The sequence below is a fragment of the Cynara cardunculus genome (assembly GCF_001531365.2).
Source record: "Cynara cardunculus var. scolymus isolate 2C chromosome LG 14, CcrdV1, whole genome shotgun sequence".
Lineage (NCBI taxonomy): Eukaryota > Viridiplantae > Streptophyta > Magnoliopsida > Asterales > Asteraceae > Cynara > Cynara cardunculus.
This window is the reverse complement of record NC_037541.1, coordinates 799,434-821,323: the sequence shown is the minus strand read 5'-3', so window position 1 is coordinate 821,323 and position 21,890 is coordinate 799,434. Positions and strand designations below refer to the sequence as shown.

The window sequence follows — 21,890 nt, the reverse complement described above, 5'->3', positions numbered from 1 at the left end:
TGATCTGTCAAATTTGTATTTTTCTTTATTGGTTTGAGTATTTATCTTAAAACTCAAGTTTTTTGGTTCTTTGCTCTTGGTGTAAATCGAACACATTTGTGGAGTCGTTTAAATATGTTGAATTTTAAATATATTGGACTTTAAACTGTCATACAATTTTTTTCATCGATAGTCTGTAATTAGAACCATAACTCTTATTTATTCAAATTGTATTAATATGTAAAGATCAAATGTAACTTATATCATCGTTAAATCTTGTCTTATAAAACCAGTAAAACTTCAAAATCGTTAAAATTCATGGCTCCCGCCGCATTGCGCGGGTACACAACTAGTTTATGGTAAAAAGGATCCATGCAATAATTAATACTTAGACGTATTTGGATGTTTATTTTAAAAATATTATGTGATATGAAATAAATAAAATCAATTATAATAAAGTTTTATATATGAAATAATTTTTGTATACGTTTCTGATTAATTAAACAAGTATATAACAGATCAAATTAATGGTATATTGATAATTTTACTCTGTCAGTTGAGAAACTGCTTTACTGTAGCTAGTATCAGAATGATTATTCAAAACTAGTTATTTGAACCATAAATAACCATACAATCATAAATAAAAACGTGTTACAGAAATGCTAAATACTGACTATTATTACTGTTAAAACACACATCTAAACGCCACTTATATTACATTAGTACCATTTTCTTCTTCAAAATTACAGTATGAAAGTAAAAAATTAATAAATTATCATGAATTTATAGTTTAAGGGGGTGTTTAGGATTGTTTATTTGAAATAACTTATGTTTTTCTACAAAAGTGTTTATCAACTAATTATAAGTTAGAATGGTTTAACCTCTCCAAAAACTCTTTATTACCGGTTTGGCACCGGTATAAGTTATTTATCCAAACACTCAAAAGTGCTTATTACCGGTGCCACATTGGAATAAGTCAATAAGTTGTTTTTATAAGCAATCCCAAACACCCCCTAAATACGTGCATAATTAAGGATTAGAAGTAATTTTCTACTAAACTGAAAAGTCGGGAAAAACCCAACATATTTTATGATTTTGAGTAACTGGATAATTTTTTTGAACTTTTTAATTATTTGTACATTTAAAACCAACTAAATAAATTATTTTGATCTATAAAACTGGTTAATGTAGTAAAATCATGGGTAAATTCCAAAAAATTCAACAGACATTCATATTTTGAGCAATTAATTCGTTGGATATTGAACGAATAAATCTCTGTATCTTCTAAAATCGATTAAATAAAACATTAATAATAAATAATAAAATAAAAAGAATATACTGTTTCTGTTAGCTATTAACAATATATGAAAGTTGTGTCCAATGCATAAATGGTTGTTCAGCTTCAAATTTAGGTCATGTTTTGATGCACCCTTTTTCTACTTTAAATACATATTTAGGGGCTGTTTGTTTACCTCTTAATAGTTCCACTACGAGACAACATCTGAATCGCTAAGAGTTGAATCTTGTTTGACAAAAAAAGTATACCTTTTAATGTATCTAAAACCCTTTTAATGATTTTGTATCATGAACCTCCCTTAACCATTCAGCACCCTAATTCTGTTGTAAACAATTACAGAACAATTATATTTCATTTCGCATTATATCATAAGAGTCTCTTAATTATTCTGACCACTTAATCATTCTGCACCAAACTATTAAGCAACTGCCAAACAACCATTTACCCAAATAATTGGTTGCATGATCAGTTTTATGGTAAAAATATCTTTTTAATCGATTTTAGAAGATCCATGATTTATTTGTTCAAAATAATTAAGCAAGTACTCGATCGTTCAAAATCGGAAGGCAATTAAAAGCACAAATCTATCTATCTACTTACCACCTAACTAAGAGAATGATATTCACGAACATAAGTAGTAGAAGGAGTTAGATTGTTACTGTCTTTTTCTTGGCAGTAGGGAAACTATAAAGACTGAATTTTCATTTTTTAAAGTATGTAATATTTATATACCGCAAATAGAATAAATAAATTCACACACCCTTTGCACATTGGGTGAGGTTTGAACTCCTGATCTCATAGGAGGCCAAAGACTTACATACCACTAGGCCAAAGACTATTTGGTTTGAGAGATATATGTTAACTAAAGTTACTTATGCATTGGAGGTTTTTTAGACTTTTTCCTTACATTAAAAATATATCTACCCATATAATCAGATACATATAAATTTTACAGATTAAAAAAACCTACATACTCGGTTTTAAATGTTTAGGAATTTATTTGTTTAAAAAAAACTGTGTAGTAACTAAATTCCTCAAAAAAAAAAAAAAAACCCTTTTTTAATTTTTTTTTTCCTTAATTTTTTCTATTACCAAACTCAATTTCATTTTTTTTTGAAATAATAACCATTATTAATTTAAGATCCAATACTAAACACTGTTTTTGTTTGAAAATAAATACACTGGTGGCGTTTGATTAGTTTAATCTTGGACTCCAAATGGCAAAAGTGTTTGGAGGTCCAAGTTCAAAATCCAATGAAGAATAAAAATCTCCTTATGGCCACGGATGTTCAAATACGATGACTACGAGCTAAGAAGATCCGAATCACGTTCTGTAGGATTTGAACCTACAACATTGGGTTTTGGAGACCCACGTTATCACCGCCCCCCAAGTTAAACTGGTGCTTGCTCGGAGAGAGGCTCGGTCGCAAAACAGGTGGTCATCTTGAGATTAGTCGGCTCAGATAACGAATTAAATATACATGTTAATAAAAAAAACATGCAAATCAAAATTAAATGACGCAAATATTTTATAATAGTTAATAATAAATAAGATAAAAAATATTTCATTTTTATAAAACAATAAAAAAAATATGCAAATCTTGAATTGGTACACAACTTAATGATGCCTTTTTTTAATTAATAATTAGATATTTAAAATGAGTAAATTAGCAGACAATATTAAAAATAGGGGAGTGCTAATGGCACCCCCTTTTATGTCAAAATAAGGTCATTTCAAGTATTGGGAATGTAAAAAGCATACATTGATGTTGATGTGTGTGAGGAAGAAATTCATGGTAAGGGTGCATTAAGCAATGCATAGGGGTGCATTTAGTCCACCCCTAAAAATATCTTATAGTAAAATAACCAAGTAAATAAATTTGAGTTGCAATCTTATTATAAAAATATTGTATTTCTTGAATAACAAATTTCTCATAAATAATAAATACTTTGAGGTGACTTCCATCTCATGATTCATATTTAAAACAATTATTTAAACATTAAATATATTTTAATTGTTAGCATGATAATTTATTAAATTAAATGAAAATAAAATAAAATCAATAAACCCTACATAGATATAAATATGTTAAAGAGTTGTCTGACAGTTATTGAATTGTTTGATTTAAAATAATTAAGTGATTAAAATGATTAAAAGTCTCTTATAATATAGTGCGAACTAAAATATAATTATTTGGTAATTATTTATAATGAAATTAAGACACTGAATGGTTAAGGAAGATCTAAGATACAAAATCATTCAGAAAATTTTAAAATCATTAAAAGACAATTTTTTTTTACCAAACAAGATTCAACTCTTAACAATTAAAATGTTGTCTTTTAATGAAACTATTAAGAGGTAAACAAAAAGCTCTAAACTAGAACGTAAGATATAATCTACATAATAAAAATGAGCTAAAATATATGTATTTTATACAATATCTTTTGGTTTAAAATAAAATTTATTCAAATAAATTTAATTTCAGAAAATAAAATAAATTAAAAAAATAATTATCCTTAACAAAGATTCTCTATGGCCAAGGAAACGTCCCTGCAAGACCAGACCACATGTTTCCCTGTCCTTTTTTGTAATTTCAGCCTCAAGAATTCAAACAACATGTAACAAACCCAAGGGTAATTTCGTCCAATTACAACTAAATTGCCCTCAATCAACAATTATAGTGTGAAGACCCCCCCCCTCTCTCTCTCCACGAACTTTCTCTTTCACACACTACACACAGTGAGCACGTCATCTAACAGACAAAAACGCGGCCCTGCTCTCCAAAAAGCATCACCTCCAATCTTTCTCCGGTGAATTTTGTGCACAAATTCTCTGATTCATGATTTTATGGTGTTTGATTCAAGTGTGGACGAAGAATTTTGTGGATTTGTATGCGTATAGATACATTTAGTGTATGTATATACCTTCATCTTCAATCGCGTTTGTTGTACTGATTGCTTGAAACTTGAGCAGCATCAGAACCGCACCGACACCGGAAAAGCTAATTTTGGATCGGTTATAACTTCAGATGGCGAAACGAGGATATAAATTACGTATCCTTTTTTGCTTTTTGTTGCGAATTTGAGATTTCTTGGTTGAATTTCCTTTTGCTTGATTGTTACATGGTTCAATCTGTCTAGAGAAGTAGCAGTGGCATCTCTATCTTTTGTTGCTGCCTTTTTGCTTAAGAAATAAATCTCCAGCTGAACAGAAGTATAGTAGCTCAATTTTGGTTGTTTCATGGCTATCTTCTTTTCCTACATTTTTTTTTGGATTTTAGTAATTTTTCATATCATACCAAAGGTAGAACAAGCTTAAAATTTTCTACCTTTTGTGTTGATTAATCGTCTATCAGTAATTTTTTAGAAGATTGGGGCTATATACAAGTTCAAGATTGATTGCAACAGTATTTGGATTTCTTCTTGTGTACGGTTTGTTCCAGTGTAATAAAAGATGGACTCCGGATATCTGTTTTACCAAAAAAGAACCACTTTTTTTTTACCCAGAGTTATGTCCAGATGCAAAGAAAATATACCTAGCATTTTTGGTGGAAATGCATGCTTAAATATTAAAAAATGAGCTATTTTTCCCTGATATGTTCAAGGATGGTTGAAAGTTTGTTGACTACATTTTGGTGCTTGTTATTTCTTGACTAAACTCAATGTAGAGGAATTTGTGGCCCATTCTGCAAATGTGAACTGTATAAAAATTGGGAAGAAGACACATCGAAACTTCATTACAGGTGGTGATGATGAAAAAGTAAATCTTTGGTCAATTGGGAAGCCATCGGCTATAACGGTCAGTAAATTTACTTTGAAATTTAGCAGTTTCGTTTGACTGTATGGTACAATCTTGCTAGTTCGATTTCATGGCTTACTTTGTGAATCTGGCATATGGTTTTCTTGAAACAATGCCACTCAAGGCCGTGGTACCTTTGTATAAGAATCTGCCATATGAACTACAATTTTACTAGATCAATCTTATGCATGCCTTAAGGTACTAAGGTATTATGATCTGGGGCGGGACTTTGCGAATCCAGTGGCTTGTAAGCATTTGCAGTGAATTCAGGTTGGCCCAAGGTTAATATGGAAACTTGCTATTTGGCCTTTGATGAAATGAATTTATTGGGGGATTCAGAGGACAAGTATTGAAGACCTTTTGTGCTTAGAGATACGTGTTATTGAAGAAATAAAAAACATGGCATTGTCCTTTACATCCTTAGATTTCACTTAATTCCTATAGGATACAATATGACTGAACTAGGAGATTTCTTTCACTTAAAATTCATAAGTATAGGATGAACTTGTGAGCCTTCTAACAATTTCATAACATGTAGGTTTTCAATTTTTGTTCTAGTCATTAACAGTGGCAACAGGGACGTTGCCACACTAACAAAGCAGAGGTGCATTGTTGAAGTAGTAAAGAGAATCATGTTAGACTTTGAAACACCGTGAGTTACCTTTAGTTGTATTATGAGTAATGGGAAAGATCCATCACTTATTGATTGAATATATAACTAGGAATGATGTTTTCTGATATAGTTCAACCAGAAAATATATATGTTTCTATCATGAGGAAACCACTACTCCCTCCATACAAAAAGAAAACTCAATGTATGACTTGGCATGTAGTTTAAGAAATATGTTTTGACTATGGATCTAATGTCTAAACTGCCCCTTAATAAGGAAAAAATAAAGAAAATTTGTAGACCACAATCGAAGTTACTAAGAGGCAAAAAAGTAAAGTAAATTAAAAAACTTGACCAAAAAGGAAATGTTGCATGTTTCTCAGTTTCTGGAACAACCCAAAATGGAAAACGTTACATGTTTTATGGGAAGGAGGTAATATAATTTTTTATACCATATCTTGTGCCTAACTATGGAGGGTAATTTCCTTTGTGGTTTGATGCAGAGCCTAAGCGGTCACACAAGCCCTATTGAATCTGTTGCTTTTGACTCGACAGAAGTTTTCGTGGCTGCTGGAGCTTCTTCTGGCGTGATAAAACTTTGGGATCTGGAAGAGATAAAGGGTAAGTTGATTAATTGTTTATTGCTTACATGAAAGCTGATGTCATTAATTGCAATCGTTTATGTAATTATTAGCATGTAAAAACAGATACATGCATGTTGAAACAGAATGTTGTCATTGGATTTCACTGATTGAAACACTTCATCTGGTGGTACCAAGGTTATGGATGGTAGTTGAATTTCAAGCTCAAATTGTTAAGTTTGTTTTTGAAATTCCATGTTCGATGCTTTTTGAGTAATACATAGAACCCAAAGTGTTTTCTTCTACTCCTAACTGTTTCTAGAAATGCAGTGGTTCGTACACTTAATGGACACCGATCCTATTGCACTGCTGTTGAATTCCATCCCTTTGGTGAGTTTTTTGCATCGGGTTCCATGGACACTAATTTAAAGATATGGGATATCCGAAAGAAAGGGTGCATTCATACATATAAAGGACATAGGCGAGCAGTTAGTACCATCAGATTTAGTCCTGATGGTCGTTGGGTGGTATCAGGAGGACTTGATAATGTTGTAAAGGTACAGATTCTCAGTCATGTCAGCACATGGAGAATCATTATTGCAGTTAAGTTAACTGTTGCTTTTCGGACAGATATGGGACTTAACAGCTGGAAAGCTTTTACATGAGTTCAAGTTTCATGAAGGGCACATTAGATCAATGGAGTTTCATCCTCTTGAGTTTCTTCTAGCGACAGGTATGTCTATCTAGCTTGCAGTCCATGCTTACCTTTTAATTTCCATGTTTTGTTTTTGCCTATGTATGTGCATCTGCTGTTAAGTGTTAAAAGGGCTGTGACTCAATGATTCACACACATTAGTGTTATCGTGTATAATTCTTGAATCATGCGACTTACACAATCAACCACTAGAACTGCACCAGTATTTTTGCAACTGGATTCTTACATATTTAATCAACAAATGAATTACCCTATATGATGGTTTTGGGTAGTGAAGAAACCAACAAGTTTTTTTGGTTTTGTATATATAGTTTCAATGAGGAAACTAGTAGATGTAGTTTGAAGCAAATTGGTAGAAACCAAGTTTGTACTTTTAACCAGCAAATACCTCTTTTGCTTCTTGAAAAGGAAAAATACATAAAGTGATAACTGAATGTTCATGGTCTTTTTGGTTGCATACCTCGACAGAGAGTTATCAGTCACATATTTGCACTATCATCATGTCAATTGCATGATTTCCGTCCACTTTTAATCAAATTACTTAGCATAAATCATGAATAACGAGGGATGATTAGTATCTTCTTCTCGTTCTTCTGTACCAAGTTGACCATTTATATTAATTATTTTGACCAAAACTAGTTGTAAATAATCCTATATGATTGTGAGAGTAGAAGTAGGTGATTGGTAAATCTTGTTGACATATCCAACTAAAAATCCATGAAACTTCCCGACCACCTTGTCTATATAGCATTTTTTCAAAACAAAAGAGTCATCTTCCAGAGTGTGAAGGGGACTGAAATTGCAATAGAGAAATTGGATCACATTACATTTCTAATGAAAATCCTATTTTTTGGTGTGGTCTTTATATGCTTTACAGCTTAGAAGCTATCATAGTTATAAATGTCCTTTAGTCGAGACAACCTTACATGCATATGGTATGGCCTATTCCGTTGCATTGACCACTATGAATCATATTTTTATAAGAGATGCCAAAACCGAATTTGATTGTCAGAGTATTTTTACGCTTTTTGTTTGATTGGTGAGCATATAATCTACAAAAAAAGTCAAATAAAAGTAAGACACGGATCCTAATATTTACTGAATACATCGCTAAGAATAGCTGGATAATCTAAATCTTACATCTCATATACATCAAACACAAAAGTAACCATCTATGCTTTGTATCACAGGAAGTCATCCGAGGATGTATGAAGAACTATAGTAGGCTGTTTAATCTTGCTATATTTGTTTTGGCAGACCACTTCAGAAAATCTTTCTAGTTATAGCTGTATCTAGTATTTACTGTTGTATAAGGAAAAACTAAACATAAGATCTATGCAAAAAATGATTCTCTCTCTTATCATTTCTTTCCATAATGGAGGTGGCAATATAAAGCTGCATTATGAAATTGTCCAATTCAGTACTAAATCTGACCAACTGGGTTGGTTTGTTTTCATTATGATCTGTCACTAATTAGTAAACTTGTTGAACACTACAGATTGCAGGGTTACATAGTGGTGTCCAATCATCGTCTAACTTAATTACACATTTTTTCCTCCTATCTTTGCAACGCTGTATCTCTCTAACATCTCCTTTTCTTAATCACCTCTTCCCTTCTCTATCTCCTTTTCAATCAGAGTTCTCTCTACATATATTATACACGTTCATATATCCCAAAATAGCTCTTATTTAATGCATTTCAGTTAGCTACATCTGAATTTTCTCTTTCTTCACAGTTTAATTCCCTGTTCTGTTCTTCAACAAGCAAACTCTCTCTCTCTCTCCCTCTGTCTACACATGTATGTATTATGCATATGCTTCCATTTTGTATCTCATACAATTTTTGGCACAACCCTGTCTCCTTTATGTCTCAACTCTTCTCATCCATGTTTATATGATATATCTTATTTTTCTACTCTTAAATTTTTTAAATAAGATCTATATTTCTCTTTTTATGTATAGCTTACTACTGTATACAGATCTACAACAAATATTCTTGAATTTTTGTGTCCATCATATGAAAACAGTGAAATGAGAACTGAAGCATTCGGCAAAAAACGAAATAATAGTATATTAACAGTAGGGTTTGGCAGTTTGGCCCACTATCCATTCTGGCTACTCAAAAAGATGCCCCACCCTCCCTTGCCCCATTTTAACTCACTAGGCAACCTGCATTGGACACCACTGTTCTTTTAGCTAACAAGGGGGAGGGTGTGTTATGTACATAGCAAAATGTCATCATATGGTGCTTCAAATTTTCTGAGGACTATATTGTTGCTTTGGTGGAACTGTCTGTCATATTTTTGGCTAGGGGACTTGGGAAATCACCATCTTTATTTTACAACCCTCGTTAGATAATTCTTTGCCGCTATAGAACTTGGTGCTTAATTCAAATTTCTTTTGGCAAAACATTAAGTTTCATCCTCGAATAAAAGTTGGAAAATTTTGCTGTTTCTTTTTTAGTTTCGTCAGCATTCATCTAGTTGCTGACATTCTTTAAATGTGACTCCTGTTAACAAAGAGCCAAGAAAAATCACACGGTTTAAAGTATTTTTAGCATGTTAATGTGCTTATGTTCAGCACTAACCATTACTAGCTTTATCGATCATAACTTAGCATTGGTTTTCCTTCTTTGTTGGCAAATTATGCTAACACAAATACTTGTTCCAGGTTCATCAGACAGAACTGTAAAATTTTGGGACTTAGAGACCTTTGAATTGATTGGATCAACTCGACCAGAGGTACCAGTTGTTCCATGCTCCCCTCTATATAAATTCATAAAATAGTTAATTTGTGCCAACCTTTGGGACAGAGTCCATAGGTCCTGCACTTGTGGGCTTTGTTGTGCATTAGCTGTAAGAGTGGCACCAAGTAACCTGCTACTTTCTGTGTGCCTGGACATGAATTCTCCTCTAAATTGAGGCTTTGTAGCTGTTGCTAACTTACCAATTAATATACTGGAATACTTCCAAGAATCAATTTCAAGCATCATTGCATGAAGCAACAATGGAGTAATGCTAAAACTGATTATTTGAAAGCTACACTGTCTTTCATATACTGTGCTTTACTAGATCTGCATATCAATGTTCTAGTATTTTCTATCTTGAATTGTCTGAAACGCACTTGGTAATCTGGAGCACCATCTACTCTGCATCCTTTTTTTTTTTTTTGTAAGGGTGCTCGGGCCAAAGCCCGACTAATCCCCGGCAAATTTGGAGGCTAAACATGGCCTCACTTAAATGTCGCCAACAACTCCCCTCCCAGGGCTCGAACTCGGGTTCATGACTATGCCATGCCCAAGCCTTTACCACTAGGCTGGAAGGTCTTTGACTACTCTGCATCCTTGACTGCAAGATCAGTCATTCACTTTCTCAATATATCACGTAACCATATTGAAGGATTCACATACGTTTGGCAGATTTTGCTGCTTTCATAGAACTGCTGCTTTTATTTTAGTGCAATTTGTATCAATTCGCTAGACAAATTTCCATTTTTTTTAGTATTCTAGATATTTGTGTTATTGAATGAACAGCTCTATTTTACTTCAGGCAACAGGTGTACGATCAATTACCTTTCACCCAGATGGGAGAACTCTGTTTTGTGGGTTGGACAGCAGTTTAAAGGTTTTTGTTTTTCCCATTAAACTAGGTTTTTGCTTTCTACAAATATTTTGTTCACCTATATGTCCTCCATTGAATTTAGGTCTATTCATGGGAGCCTGTCGTTTGTCATGATGCTGTTGATATGGGATGGTCAACATTGGGTGACCTCTGCATCGACGATGGAAAGCTTTTGGGATGCTCATATTATCAGAACTCTGTTGCAGTTTGGGTGGCGGATACTTCGGTAGCAATCTTTGTCCTTATGTGATCTAAACTTCATGCTGCTTCTAATCTTTCTTTTTCATAACCAAGCATTATATATTACAAGTTAAGCTTGGTGGTTTCCATCTTAAAGTGTATGGCAAAATGAAAACCTGATAAATGCTGATTTGCATGTGCTTTGGTTTGTGAAGCATATTGAACAGCATGGACATAACATCTTAGCTGAGGACGCCCATGTGCAGCCAAAAATTAATCTCCGGGAAGGTTTAACAGAGAGAGTTGGGAATCCCAGAAGGCCCACCAATACCATGTCTCCAGATGATGATCCAAAGGATATAAAGAATATATACGTGGACAGTAAGTGTCATTTTGTGTAGTTATTAATATTTCACTTACAGTGGCTGTGAACTGTATGATCTTACCTAATTCATGTATATAACATGGTAGATGTATTGTTGGTCTTTGGGAGATGGGGGAGGGGTATATTATCTTGAAAAAATCTTGAAGGGTAATAGGGCATATTAGCATACCAACTATGCAGTTCTACTTGAATAACTCACAAAATCAAATTTTGATTTATAACATTGTGAATTTGACCAAAAAACTGAAGTGAGAGTGATGTACTCTGCATAGGAAATAGTGTATAAAAGCTGCACCAATAACAAAAATTTATGGCTCTGATAAAAGCATAAAATAAATTCATATCAAGTATGGATTGGATGAACGGTTACCCAATCAGAAACTTAAAGTGAGATGCTTATTCAGAGTGAAAGGAGAATTATGTTCATTAAAAATACTGGACATACAGCAATTACTTAACATTTGGTTTAGTAACATGTTTCACTTTGGCTTCTGTGTTTATGATTTACTTTCTGTTACTATAATTTGCTGTTTCATGTCAAGCTGCAGGCGTGACTCCTGTGGCTTCAAGAAAAACTGGGTCTTTACCAACGGTTGTGAACTTACCAGACCCCAAAGAGATCGATGATTTGAGTACCCGTAAACAAGTTCCTGCATCCAAAATTATTGGGCAGGCCGATGGTAATTCCTTCTTCATGCCTGTTATTGTGCCTCATGACAATTCTGCAAAAGACTCCGCCAAGTCTAGGACAGAATCAATTGTCCATGAACAGGATACCGCTGCTGCACTTAAGCCACCTCATAGGTGCAGGCCATCAACTACCAAATTAGATATAGAAGGGCTATCAGTAGCTGTAGAATCTGGATTGAAAAGTGGAACAGATACTGCTGCAGCTACAAACTTTCAGAAAAGGCTTGTAGCAGATGCTGCTGCTAAAGATTCTTTCAAGGAGAAAGCTCCAACCTCTACAGGTGTTGTGAAAGAGTTTCAAAAGGCTTCATCTCCAAGTATACTTCCACAGGAAAACCGTTAAGTTCTCACTTGTCACCAGTCACCAGTCACCAGTCACCACATATATACTACATTGCTTATTTGTTATAAATTGTTACCCTTAGATAATAATCCATGCCTGATTTCCTGGTATTTCTCATATCTCATCTTTAGGGGAACTGCATAGCTTTTCCACTCACCTTAACACTACAGAATTTTGAGTTCTGTACTTCGCTTTTTGATGAAGAAGCTGTTTCTGTGCTAGAGTCCATGATACCGACTTACACATGAAAGAAGTTATTGTTTTGTTAATGATTAGAAGTTTTTTGTCCTTTAGAAACCAAACAGAGTTGAGCCTAAAAGGCTTTTCATATATTTTCTATTGATTATAAACCACAAAGCAAGACTATTTATACAAAAGGAGAATCCTTTCAACTAAAGAAAGGATAAGGAGAATCCTTTCGACTAAAGAATGGATAGAGAAAATCTCTAAAAACAGAAAGATGGAAATCAGGGATACCACCCTTAATTGATAAGATCCCCGAGATCTTTGATGCAATTATTGACAGCTCCAGAAAATCTTCACTTATGATAGACAATTAAATCGAATAGCCTTGCCCTTTGCCTACCTGAGCAACTCAGATATTTGAGTGTGCTTCTTCTAGCACTATTCTTGGTGTTAATCAAATCCCTGATGCTAAAGCCAAAGGATTGAACCTCTTGATTACCATCTGGGCGTTTCACCTCCACTTGGACACAGCCAGAGGCTTATTTCAATTGTCTTAAGTAGAATTCTTCACCAATAACTTAAAAGGAAATTTCTCATGTCCCCCAAGATATTGTTCAATTTTGGTGAAGGATGGTGTCAGAGACTGATAATAGGTCAGCAGTCCTTGCTACAAGCTATCATTCGTAATTGTGCATGTCCCTTAGCTGTTCTTTATTAAGCTCTTGATGGAGAAATGATATGAAAAAAACTGAGAAGGGATTTGGGTCCTTGATCACTTTTATCTCAAACCAACCCATGAATTGCAATTTAGAAGGGAATTGATCCAGTGCTTCTCATTAGTGTTGATCTAGTGGAACTCTTCAATTAGGATTGGTCTAAGGGTGGAATCCCTTCTTACCCTTCTCACCATTACTGTCATTCTCATTGGAACCCAACCGTTAACTCTTATCTATCTAATTTATGAAAAATATTAGTACAAGAAGTTTAAGGGTTATGTGTCTCAAGAAATTCGATCTTCGACTTCACATCTTGCATGTCATGGACTTTGAGTAACTGTTGTATAAACATTTCATAAGCTTGTAGATGTTGTTGATGTGGAGCCTTTTTGCTTCATGTTCTTTTCTTTTCTTGTAATGGATACATGTGATGCTAACTTGCAATATTTGATCATTTCAGGTGATGGGTCTGTTGATTCAAACGAGGAATCAAAATCTGTTAAATATGTTAATGGAGGTAGCTATCCGATATTATTGTCACTTTTGCAAGTAAACAATTACGGGTTTTAATTGTTCACCATTTCTTTCCTTTTATGCAGTCGCAGTTGTGCATGGAAGGACTCGCAGTTTGGTTGAGAGATTCGAAAAGAGAGAAAAGCTAAATACAGATGAATGTCAAACGCCTGATCTAGCTCCTCATATTTCAAGTAACACAGATAAGCCTGCCCTAATGGTAAAACCGACACTTAATGTTGTCCCTTGTGCAATACCTGAAGCTAAAACATCTCCGGTGTGTGCAAAGACACCTGACGTGGTGCCTTTTGAAGAACCTAAAGCTAAAACGTCCCGGATGCAAGTAAAGATACCTGATGTGGTGCCTCGTAAAGAAACTGAACCTAAAACATCTCAGATGCCCGTAAAACCTCGTGAAGAACCTGAACTTAAAACATCCCAGATGCCCGTAAAAGCACCTGATGTAGTGCCTCGTGAAGAACCTGAACCTAAAACATCCCAGATGCCAGTAAAAACACCTAATGTAGTGCCTCATGAAGAACCTGAACCTAAAACATCTCAGATACCCGTAAATCCTCGTGAAGAACCTGAACTTAAAACATCCCAGATGCCCGTAAAAGCACCTGATGTGGTGACATCCCAGATGCCCGTAAAAGCACCTGATGTGGTGCCTTGTCCAGTACCTGAAGCTAAAACATTCACCGTGCCTGAAAAAAGGCCTAATGTGGTCTCCATTGCAGCAACTGAAGCTAAATCATCCTCAACAGTACAAAAACCTGATTCGGGCCCAAACATAAAATCTGAGGAAGCTAACTCATCCCCTGCATTGGTTATACAGAGACCTAGGACTGCCCCTAGTATGTTACCTGAGAAAGGTAAGGCCTCACCCATGCAGAGATCTGCAAGTACTCGACGTCTATTTCCTGATAAAGTTAGATCATCTCCAATGATGGTAGCACGGAGATCTACAGCTTCCTCGCGCATAATACCTGAAAGAACCAAGACCTCACCCATGTTGGTAGTTCAAAGGCATGATACTCCCAATCGCATGATACCTGAGAAAGCTAAATCATCTCCATTGCTGGTAATTTTCTTCCTCGGTTGTAACAATCTTGTTTACTATGTGTTGGGATGCCAAATTGTGGCATGTGAATTTGAATTTAATGGACAAGTCGCCAAAGGTATTCTTCAACATATGCTTAGAGATACCAGGAGCCAAAGCATGGTACATATGAACATGTTCTTGACATTGGAAGTTTATTTTTGCAAAATTCTATATGGTCCTCTCTTCCACAAACAAGTTGTTATAGCACCAGAGGATTGGTTCCCTCTCTGGGGAAATGCAAGAGGGTGTAGCTACTAGATGCTTATGTTATAATCAAATGGACCAAGCGCTTGCTAAAAAAGCACATAGAGATACCTTTTTAGAAGCAAGGATGCTCATGTCTACCTTACGTTTTTCTCACCCAGATCTGCAAGTGAATATATATACATATATAGGGAGGTTCAGGGAAACCCCCCCCAAAAAATGAAAAACTGAGGAACACTCTGGTAACGGTTCATCTGGACGGTATGCACATGTGCATACAAGTACTTGAAGCTGTTTTTTGGTCTTTATGCATACGTGGATATCGGACAAATGGCTTACAAATTACTTGTACGCACAAGTGCATACCGTGCAGATTAATGGTTAATAGGTGTTCCTAAGTTTTTCATTTGTTTGTGGTTTTCCCCTGCACCTGACCCTATGTGTGTGTGTATATATATATATATAGAAAAACAATGCCATGCATCTAATTCAGACAGGAAATATATATAAATATAAATATATATATATATATATATATATATAGATATATATATTTCCTGTCTGAATTAGATGCATGGCATTGTTTTTCACTACAATGTGAACGTTTAGTGACAATATAAGAAAATTAGTTTCTAATATTGGCAATTGGCAGGACGATAGCCCACAGACTACTGGGAGAGGTCTGACATCTAAGAAAGAAGATGATGTCGCGGATGAGTTGATGCTAAATCATGATGCCTTTTTAAGCAGTCTCCGGTCCCGGCTGACAAAGCTTCAGGTAGCTATGATTGGCCCATGAATATGATGATTGCTCTTTTATATTACTTACGTGCAAACAGTGATTTTTTTGAAATTTTTTGTTAACTTTGTCAGAAATAGTCCATATAATGTTTCGGTTAAATGTGAACCATGAATGTTAAACTTTTTAAGGCTGACATGTATTGCATGATAAACTTTATCTAGAACAAATATAAGAGCATCCATAATGGTGGACTTCCTCGTTAGAGCTTTTTCTACGCCTTTTTCCAAAAGTGGGACCCACAAGCAAAAAAATAGCTTATTCAAAGCTTGTAACTGCACAAGCAAAAAGACTGTTTTTCTTGTCAGTGGATTTTTCACATGTCTAGTTGACCAAAAAGCTTTAGAAAAGAGCTCTTAGAAAAGATCCATTGGAGGTGCTCTAATGCTTCACGCTCTTGTCTATCGTTGTTGGTAAAATTGTCTGCATGTGGGTAGGGAACTTTTGCCTTGCCTGAAGCCATTTCTAACGGTTTTTGTTGCTTAAAAGTTAGTTATCATGCCGTTTCAGGTGGTACGGCATTTTTGGGAGCGTAATGATGCAAGGGGTGCTATTAATGCCTTGCGGAAGTTGCCAGATCATGCTGTGGGTATTCATTGCATAGTTTTAGTGTGTTAACAAACTATCTGAGGATCTGCGGAGCTAATCCACTACCCTTCACTCTATATGATCTGAAAATGTGTTTGTCTTGTTCCAGGTGCACGCAGATGTGGTCAATGTTCTGACGGATAGAATGGAGTTTTTCACTTTAGATCTCTTTGCTAGCTTGTTGCCCGTGCTTTTGGATTTACTGGATAGCAACACAGAGAGGTAACTGTTTATGACTATTAGCGGGCGTTTGGTTCGCAGAATGGACTTTGGTGGAATTGGAATCCATCAAAGGAATTTGACTTTGAAGGAATTGGAATGGAATTTGACTACGCGTTTGGTTGGTAGGATTGGGATGGAATATCTCAAAAGAATTGGAAAACTATTACTGGCATGGTAATGTTGGTGGTCGGAGGTGGGTGGGGGTGACAGTTGTGTTGATGACAGTAGTAGTATTGGTGGTGGGTGACATTGAATTACTTCACTTATGCCAGGGAATGATGCATTAATTAATTTGTGGAATTCAAAGGATCCCATCCATTTCATGAAGTGAACCAAACAAAGGAATTGGAATTTGGTCAAAGAAATTTGCCATTCAAGTTCCATCAAATTTCTTCGAATTCTGCAAACCAAACGGCCCCTTACAGATAGGTTTTGAAGATTGAATTTGTGGTTTCGGATTCTAAACCTATTTTGGTATGATCTTTGCCTGTGTTTGGGGACAATTTAGAGATGTAGAAGGCCCGACTTTTTCAGGCTTGGGTCAGGGCCTTCCAAGCCCGTCTTCACTAAACCAAAAAAGCCTGGCTTTTCAGGGCCAGACTTTGGGGTTGAAAGAGGACCCAATCGGGCTTTTCACGCCGAACCATCATACTATGTGTAGATTATAGAAATATAGTGTGATTGGTAAGGATAGGTTCTAATGAGAATCGTGAATATTTTGAGAACTTGGGAACCATCTATTCATGTATTATTCATGATGAATGTCGTGACAGATATTCATATGAAAATCATTCATAATGAAAATATGATATCATAAATAATGAAAATGCATGTTGTATAATATTCATGAATGTTTAGGGTTATTCATCATGAATAATAAATGAAATAGTTAAGCTCCCAGATTTTCAAAATATTTATGGTTCTTTGAACTTTTCCCATGATTCATATGTATTTATTGGGCTATATGTCGATACCCTTGAGTTGCTTTTTAGAGTTACCTTTGAACCTCTTGAAACCGAATTATGTCAATTCACTTGTGAAACATGGCTTGTTGATGGAATCACCTGCTAACATAATTAAAACTGAAACCATCAATGGAATATAATCCATCATTCAACCTATTAAAATTCTTGGTCTATTGATTATATCGAACGAAAAGCATTTATACCGAGATTCTTCATTTTAGCAAGAAATTGTGGCTAATATTTTCATGGAATTACAATTATATGCAGGCATATAAGTGTATCACTAGAATTGTTATTGAAGCTTGTGGCGGTCTTTGGGCCTGTAGTAAGTTCGACAATTTCAGCACCTCCAACCGTGGGCGTTGATCTTCATGCAGAGAAAAGGTCCGTTTTGGTGATACCCGCTGGTGTAATCTTTGTTTTACTGTTTCTTCTTTTACAAATTTTAGTTTGTAAATCTAGTTGCCCACTGAAATTTAGTTGTAGTTCCACAATACACCCAACTTATGATCTGTGAAATCTTAATGACAGGCTTGAAAGCTGCAATCAATGCCATATTCAGCTCCAGAAGATCAACAAATGTCTCCCGGCTATTATAAGGTAATCATGTTTCTGATGTCTAAAATCTCACTGATTAACTTCTTGTTCCCTTACCCCTCCCCCAACCCAAAACCCTAAAAGAGAGCTTAAAACGAAAATACTCAGGGCCCGTTTGGTTTGGCGAAATGTTTTTGAGGGATTTGGATTTCGTGGAAGGATTTGGAATCTTTGGTTTCTAGGATTTGGAATGGAATTGAATTCTGTCGTTTATAAATAATTTATAAAAATAATTAACAGTAAATGACAACTTTTCTTCCTATGGTTTGTTGATAATTTCAATTTTCGTCTCTGTGGTTTAGAAATTGTTGTTTGCGTCCCTATGGTTTGTAATTCATTGCTATTTTCGTCTTTATGATTTATAATCTATTGTTCTTTTTGTCCCTATGGTTTACAATTCTTTACTATTTTGGTCTTTGTACTTAAAGTCCAGGGACGAAAATAGCAAAAAATTGCAAATCATAGGGACAAATATTGCAAATTCCAAACCATAGGGACGAAAACCGAAATTACAGTGACGATTAATTTACTCTATAAAAATAATTAAAATACCTTTTTATTAATTGATTATTACGAAACAAGTGTTTTTAACATATTTTAGAAGATTATTACATATAAATCATGTGAAATACCAACCATTCCCATGGGATTTCTAAATCTCATGTTTGTAGAATTTTATTGAAATCCAGTAGGATTTCAATTTTGGACTTTCCTTTAAACCAAGCGTGGGATTTCTTCCAAATCAACAAATCCCTCAAACCAAACGGGCCCTTAAAGCTAAGCAGTAAGCAACTCCTGTATATGTGATCGCAAAATTAACTGCATGCGTGTGTGTGTGAATTTCGTATTGGGTGAATCGTTTGGTTATATGTACACTTCCTCTAAGCATAAAACTAGACAATACCCTCTTTTTGTGAATCTTGAAATAGAGTTTGAAGTAGTTTAGGGTGCGTTCATACAAAGGACGAGACATGACGAAACAAAAACCTGTCCTACATATGGTGGACGTTAGATTGGGATACGATAGGGTATGAGTGGGACAAAGATGCACCAAAATAGGTGAAACAAAAATCAAGGAGATGAGATAAGATTGATAAATAACTAAACTATCCATGTCAAATTAAAACTCCTAAAAACTTGCACAATTATTCCCCCCCCCCCCCCAAAAAAAACCCCTTGCCTAGAAAAAACAAGAGGAAAGCAAATGGTTTTTAATGTGGGTTGAGATCATTAGTTACTAGGTGACTTCTTATGTACCCAACTTTTATACGGTTATTAAATGTGTCGTTGAGATCCTTAATCACCATGACAGAATCGTATTTGGTGTTTAATTGTTCTGTAATTGGTTCTTACCTATTATATCCCACCCAACGTCGTTTGTGAACTAGAACTGAGTCCCTGATAAGTAGGAATGTTCATCTAAACCGTCCACACCATATCGCAATCTTCAGTTTAAAACTTTCTCGGTATGGTTTGCGGTTTGCATCTTCATCAAACCACACTTTGTGGTGCGGTTTGGTGGTTTGAATCATCAAACCCTGGTTCAAACCGTATATATATATATATATATATATATATATATAAATCTTTTATCAAATGAAAATAGTTCTTATATTATTGACTATTTATTAATTTTTCAATTATCCTTTTAAGTTTTACGTTACAAATTTCTTATTTAAGTTATTCTCTCGTCTTTTGTCACACATAACGGTGAAATTTATTTTGAAGTTGATTTTTCAGATAGTACTTTGTTCAATTATCTAACTCTTTAGTTTGCGTAACACTATTTTTAGTTACGTATTATGTACGTATTATCCGCCACTCTGCCCTAAAGAGTAGAGTGTGTCAAATGGCGTAAACAAAAAGTATCTAAAACTCTACCTAATCTATGTTTTATAGGCGGGGCGGTTTGCCGGCAAGATGTGCTCAAGAACTAAACGTTATTCTCCAACAATCATGATTACTTCCGAGCACCACCACAATTTTGTCTCCGGGATTTCTTTCCTTTTACGATATCTTGGCTGCAAGCGAAACCGACAAACAGCCTGTAGATAATCGGAGGAAGCCCGTTTTATAACGGCCAATCGGGATCAAAACTTGACCTCTAGCCAGAAGTAGCATTAGCCATATGTAATCAATCTTATGGTGTAAATTAAATGTAATTTGCAAGTAAGGAAAATAAGGATGATGAGCGTAGATGGTTGTTTCAGTAATATATCATGACAATGGAGCATGTTTTCTGGACAATCATGCCATTGGGTTATCTTTTTTGTACTAATTATCCAAATTATGATTACTTGAAATTATATATTTTCAAGTTTTTTACGAAGGTTTAAATAAAAAGATTAAATATCGTGAAAATGTAATACGAGAATATTCATATGTGAATCTTTAAAAAAATCTGTCTGAAGATGCATACGTAAGCCCATATGAATAAATAGTAACGATGGTTTACATATGCATCTTCAAATATATTTTTTTTTCTTAAAATAGATTTACATATGAACATTTAGTTATTATATTCTTATGATATTTAACCTTTTTTATTTAAATCGGGTCTCATAAATAATTAAACGTGTTAAATGAAAAGTCGCACGAAATGTATTAAAATATTTACAACCTTCTACATTTTGTTTAATTAAAAAAATTAGATTATTATTTCAAGGACAAATTGTATGAAAAAGTAACGTACTTTAACTTGATTTCTATTTTGGATAACGTATTCTCAAAACTTTCATTTTGGAACCTAAGATGTAAAGTTTGAAACATTTAAGTACTCGGGTAATCGGTTACCATGTTGATGTTGCAAGTGATGTGGTATTCAACTCAGTATTATTTGTTATTCAAGCCAATTTCATTTCATCACTCGTCACATCAGTATGTTAATCGGTTAATGTCTCAACCTGTTATCCAGGTACTTAAATGTTTAAAACTTTTCATTTTAAGTACTAAAATAAAAGTTTTGAAAGTACATCACTCAAAATAGAAATCACGTTAAAGTACATTACTTTTTCATTCAATTTTATCTTTATTTTAATCCTATAATTGTTTTAAAAATATTAAATATTTAAAAAAATTAAAAAACCAAACCGTTCATTAATCCGTTTTGCCACATTTACTTAAACAATTAAAGGTTATTTCAACAAAATCGAATTGAACAAAAAAGTTGTTTTAAATATACAACTCTTACAAACGAAAAAATAAAAAACCGACAAAAAAACATCTTAATTTATAATTTCGATCAAAATCAGATCAAATTAAATTATTTTACCCTTTTAAATATGTTAAAGTTAGGGGTTGTGTTGCAAGCAAAAATCCACATGTATGGTTACATCATTTGAAATGGGGCATAACCTTTGATGTGTCAATTCTTGGTACCAAATAAGGGACTTTTTAGTCATTTTCTTATAACAAGAAATATATGTGAAATTTAATTACTCCACCCTTGCTATATTATTTGATATTTAAGGATTTACTAGAATAAGAGATTAAACAAACTTTTGTATATGAATTATTGAAAAAAAAATCCATTTCAATACATATATATATATATATATATACTAGAAGGGTACTCGTATAATGCAGCATAAATCTCGATTTTAATGTTTCGTCTTATTATTTTTGTCGTGGTTTTGAGAAAGCGATAATGTTTATTTTTGAATAAAATATAAATATGAAGATACCATAAAATTTTGAAAAAAAATAATATTGATATTAGTAACAAACTAACTATTTAAAAAATTTCTTTTTTTGTATAATTCTTTAATTCATTTTTCTATTTTTGGTTTGGTAATAT

At 34.2% G+C, this 21,890-nt stretch overlaps 1 protein-coding gene across 7 annotated transcripts; it reads left to right on the top strand.

Annotated features, from left to right (window-relative positions):
• Nucleotides 1-3,977: 3,977 nt before the first annotated feature.
• On the top strand, nt 3,978-20,420 carry LOC112526480 (katanin p80 WD40 repeat-containing subunit B1 homolog). 7 transcript variants are annotated; one of them, XM_025136770.1, is made up of 19 exons: nt 3,978-4,330; nt 4,945-5,075; nt 6,189-6,306; nt 6,597-6,823; nt 6,897-6,999; nt 9,652-9,722; nt 10,530-10,604; nt 10,684-10,827; nt 10,997-11,162; nt 11,709-12,194; nt 13,562-13,618; nt 13,701-14,489; nt 14,571-14,698; nt 15,576-15,701; nt 16,233-16,307; nt 16,420-16,532; nt 17,765-17,881; nt 18,029-18,097; nt 19,994-20,420. In XM_025136770.1, exons 1-19 carry the CDS (start codon nt 4,306-4,308, stop codon nt 20,052-20,054), a joined length of 3,081 nt encoding a protein of 1,026 aa, XP_024992538.1. In that variant the 5' UTR covers nt 3,978-4,305; the 3' UTR covers nt 20,055-20,420. The 7 variants fall into 7 exon arrangements, with proteins under 7 accessions (XP_024992538.1, XP_024992535.1, XP_024992536.1 ...); XM_025136765.1 differs by having other exon boundaries at nt 4,004-4,166; nt 4,251-4,330; nt 13,701-14,698; XM_025136766.1 differs by having other exon boundaries at nt 4,010-4,087; nt 4,251-4,330; nt 13,701-14,698.
• Nucleotides 20,421-21,890: the final 1,470 nt, after the last annotated feature.

Coding starts and splice junctions, on each gene's coding strand:
- LOC112526480 (XM_025136764.1), top strand. CDS start 4,306: ATGGCGAAACGAGGATATAAATTAC. Junction 7,000..9,651: donor TGAGTTTCTTCTAGCGACAG/GTATGTCTATCT, acceptor TACTTGTTCCAG/GTTCATCAGACAGAACTGTA. Junction 9,723..10,529: donor TTGGATCAACTCGACCAGAG/GTACCAGTTGTT, acceptor ATTTTACTTCAG/GCAACAGGTGTACGATCAAT.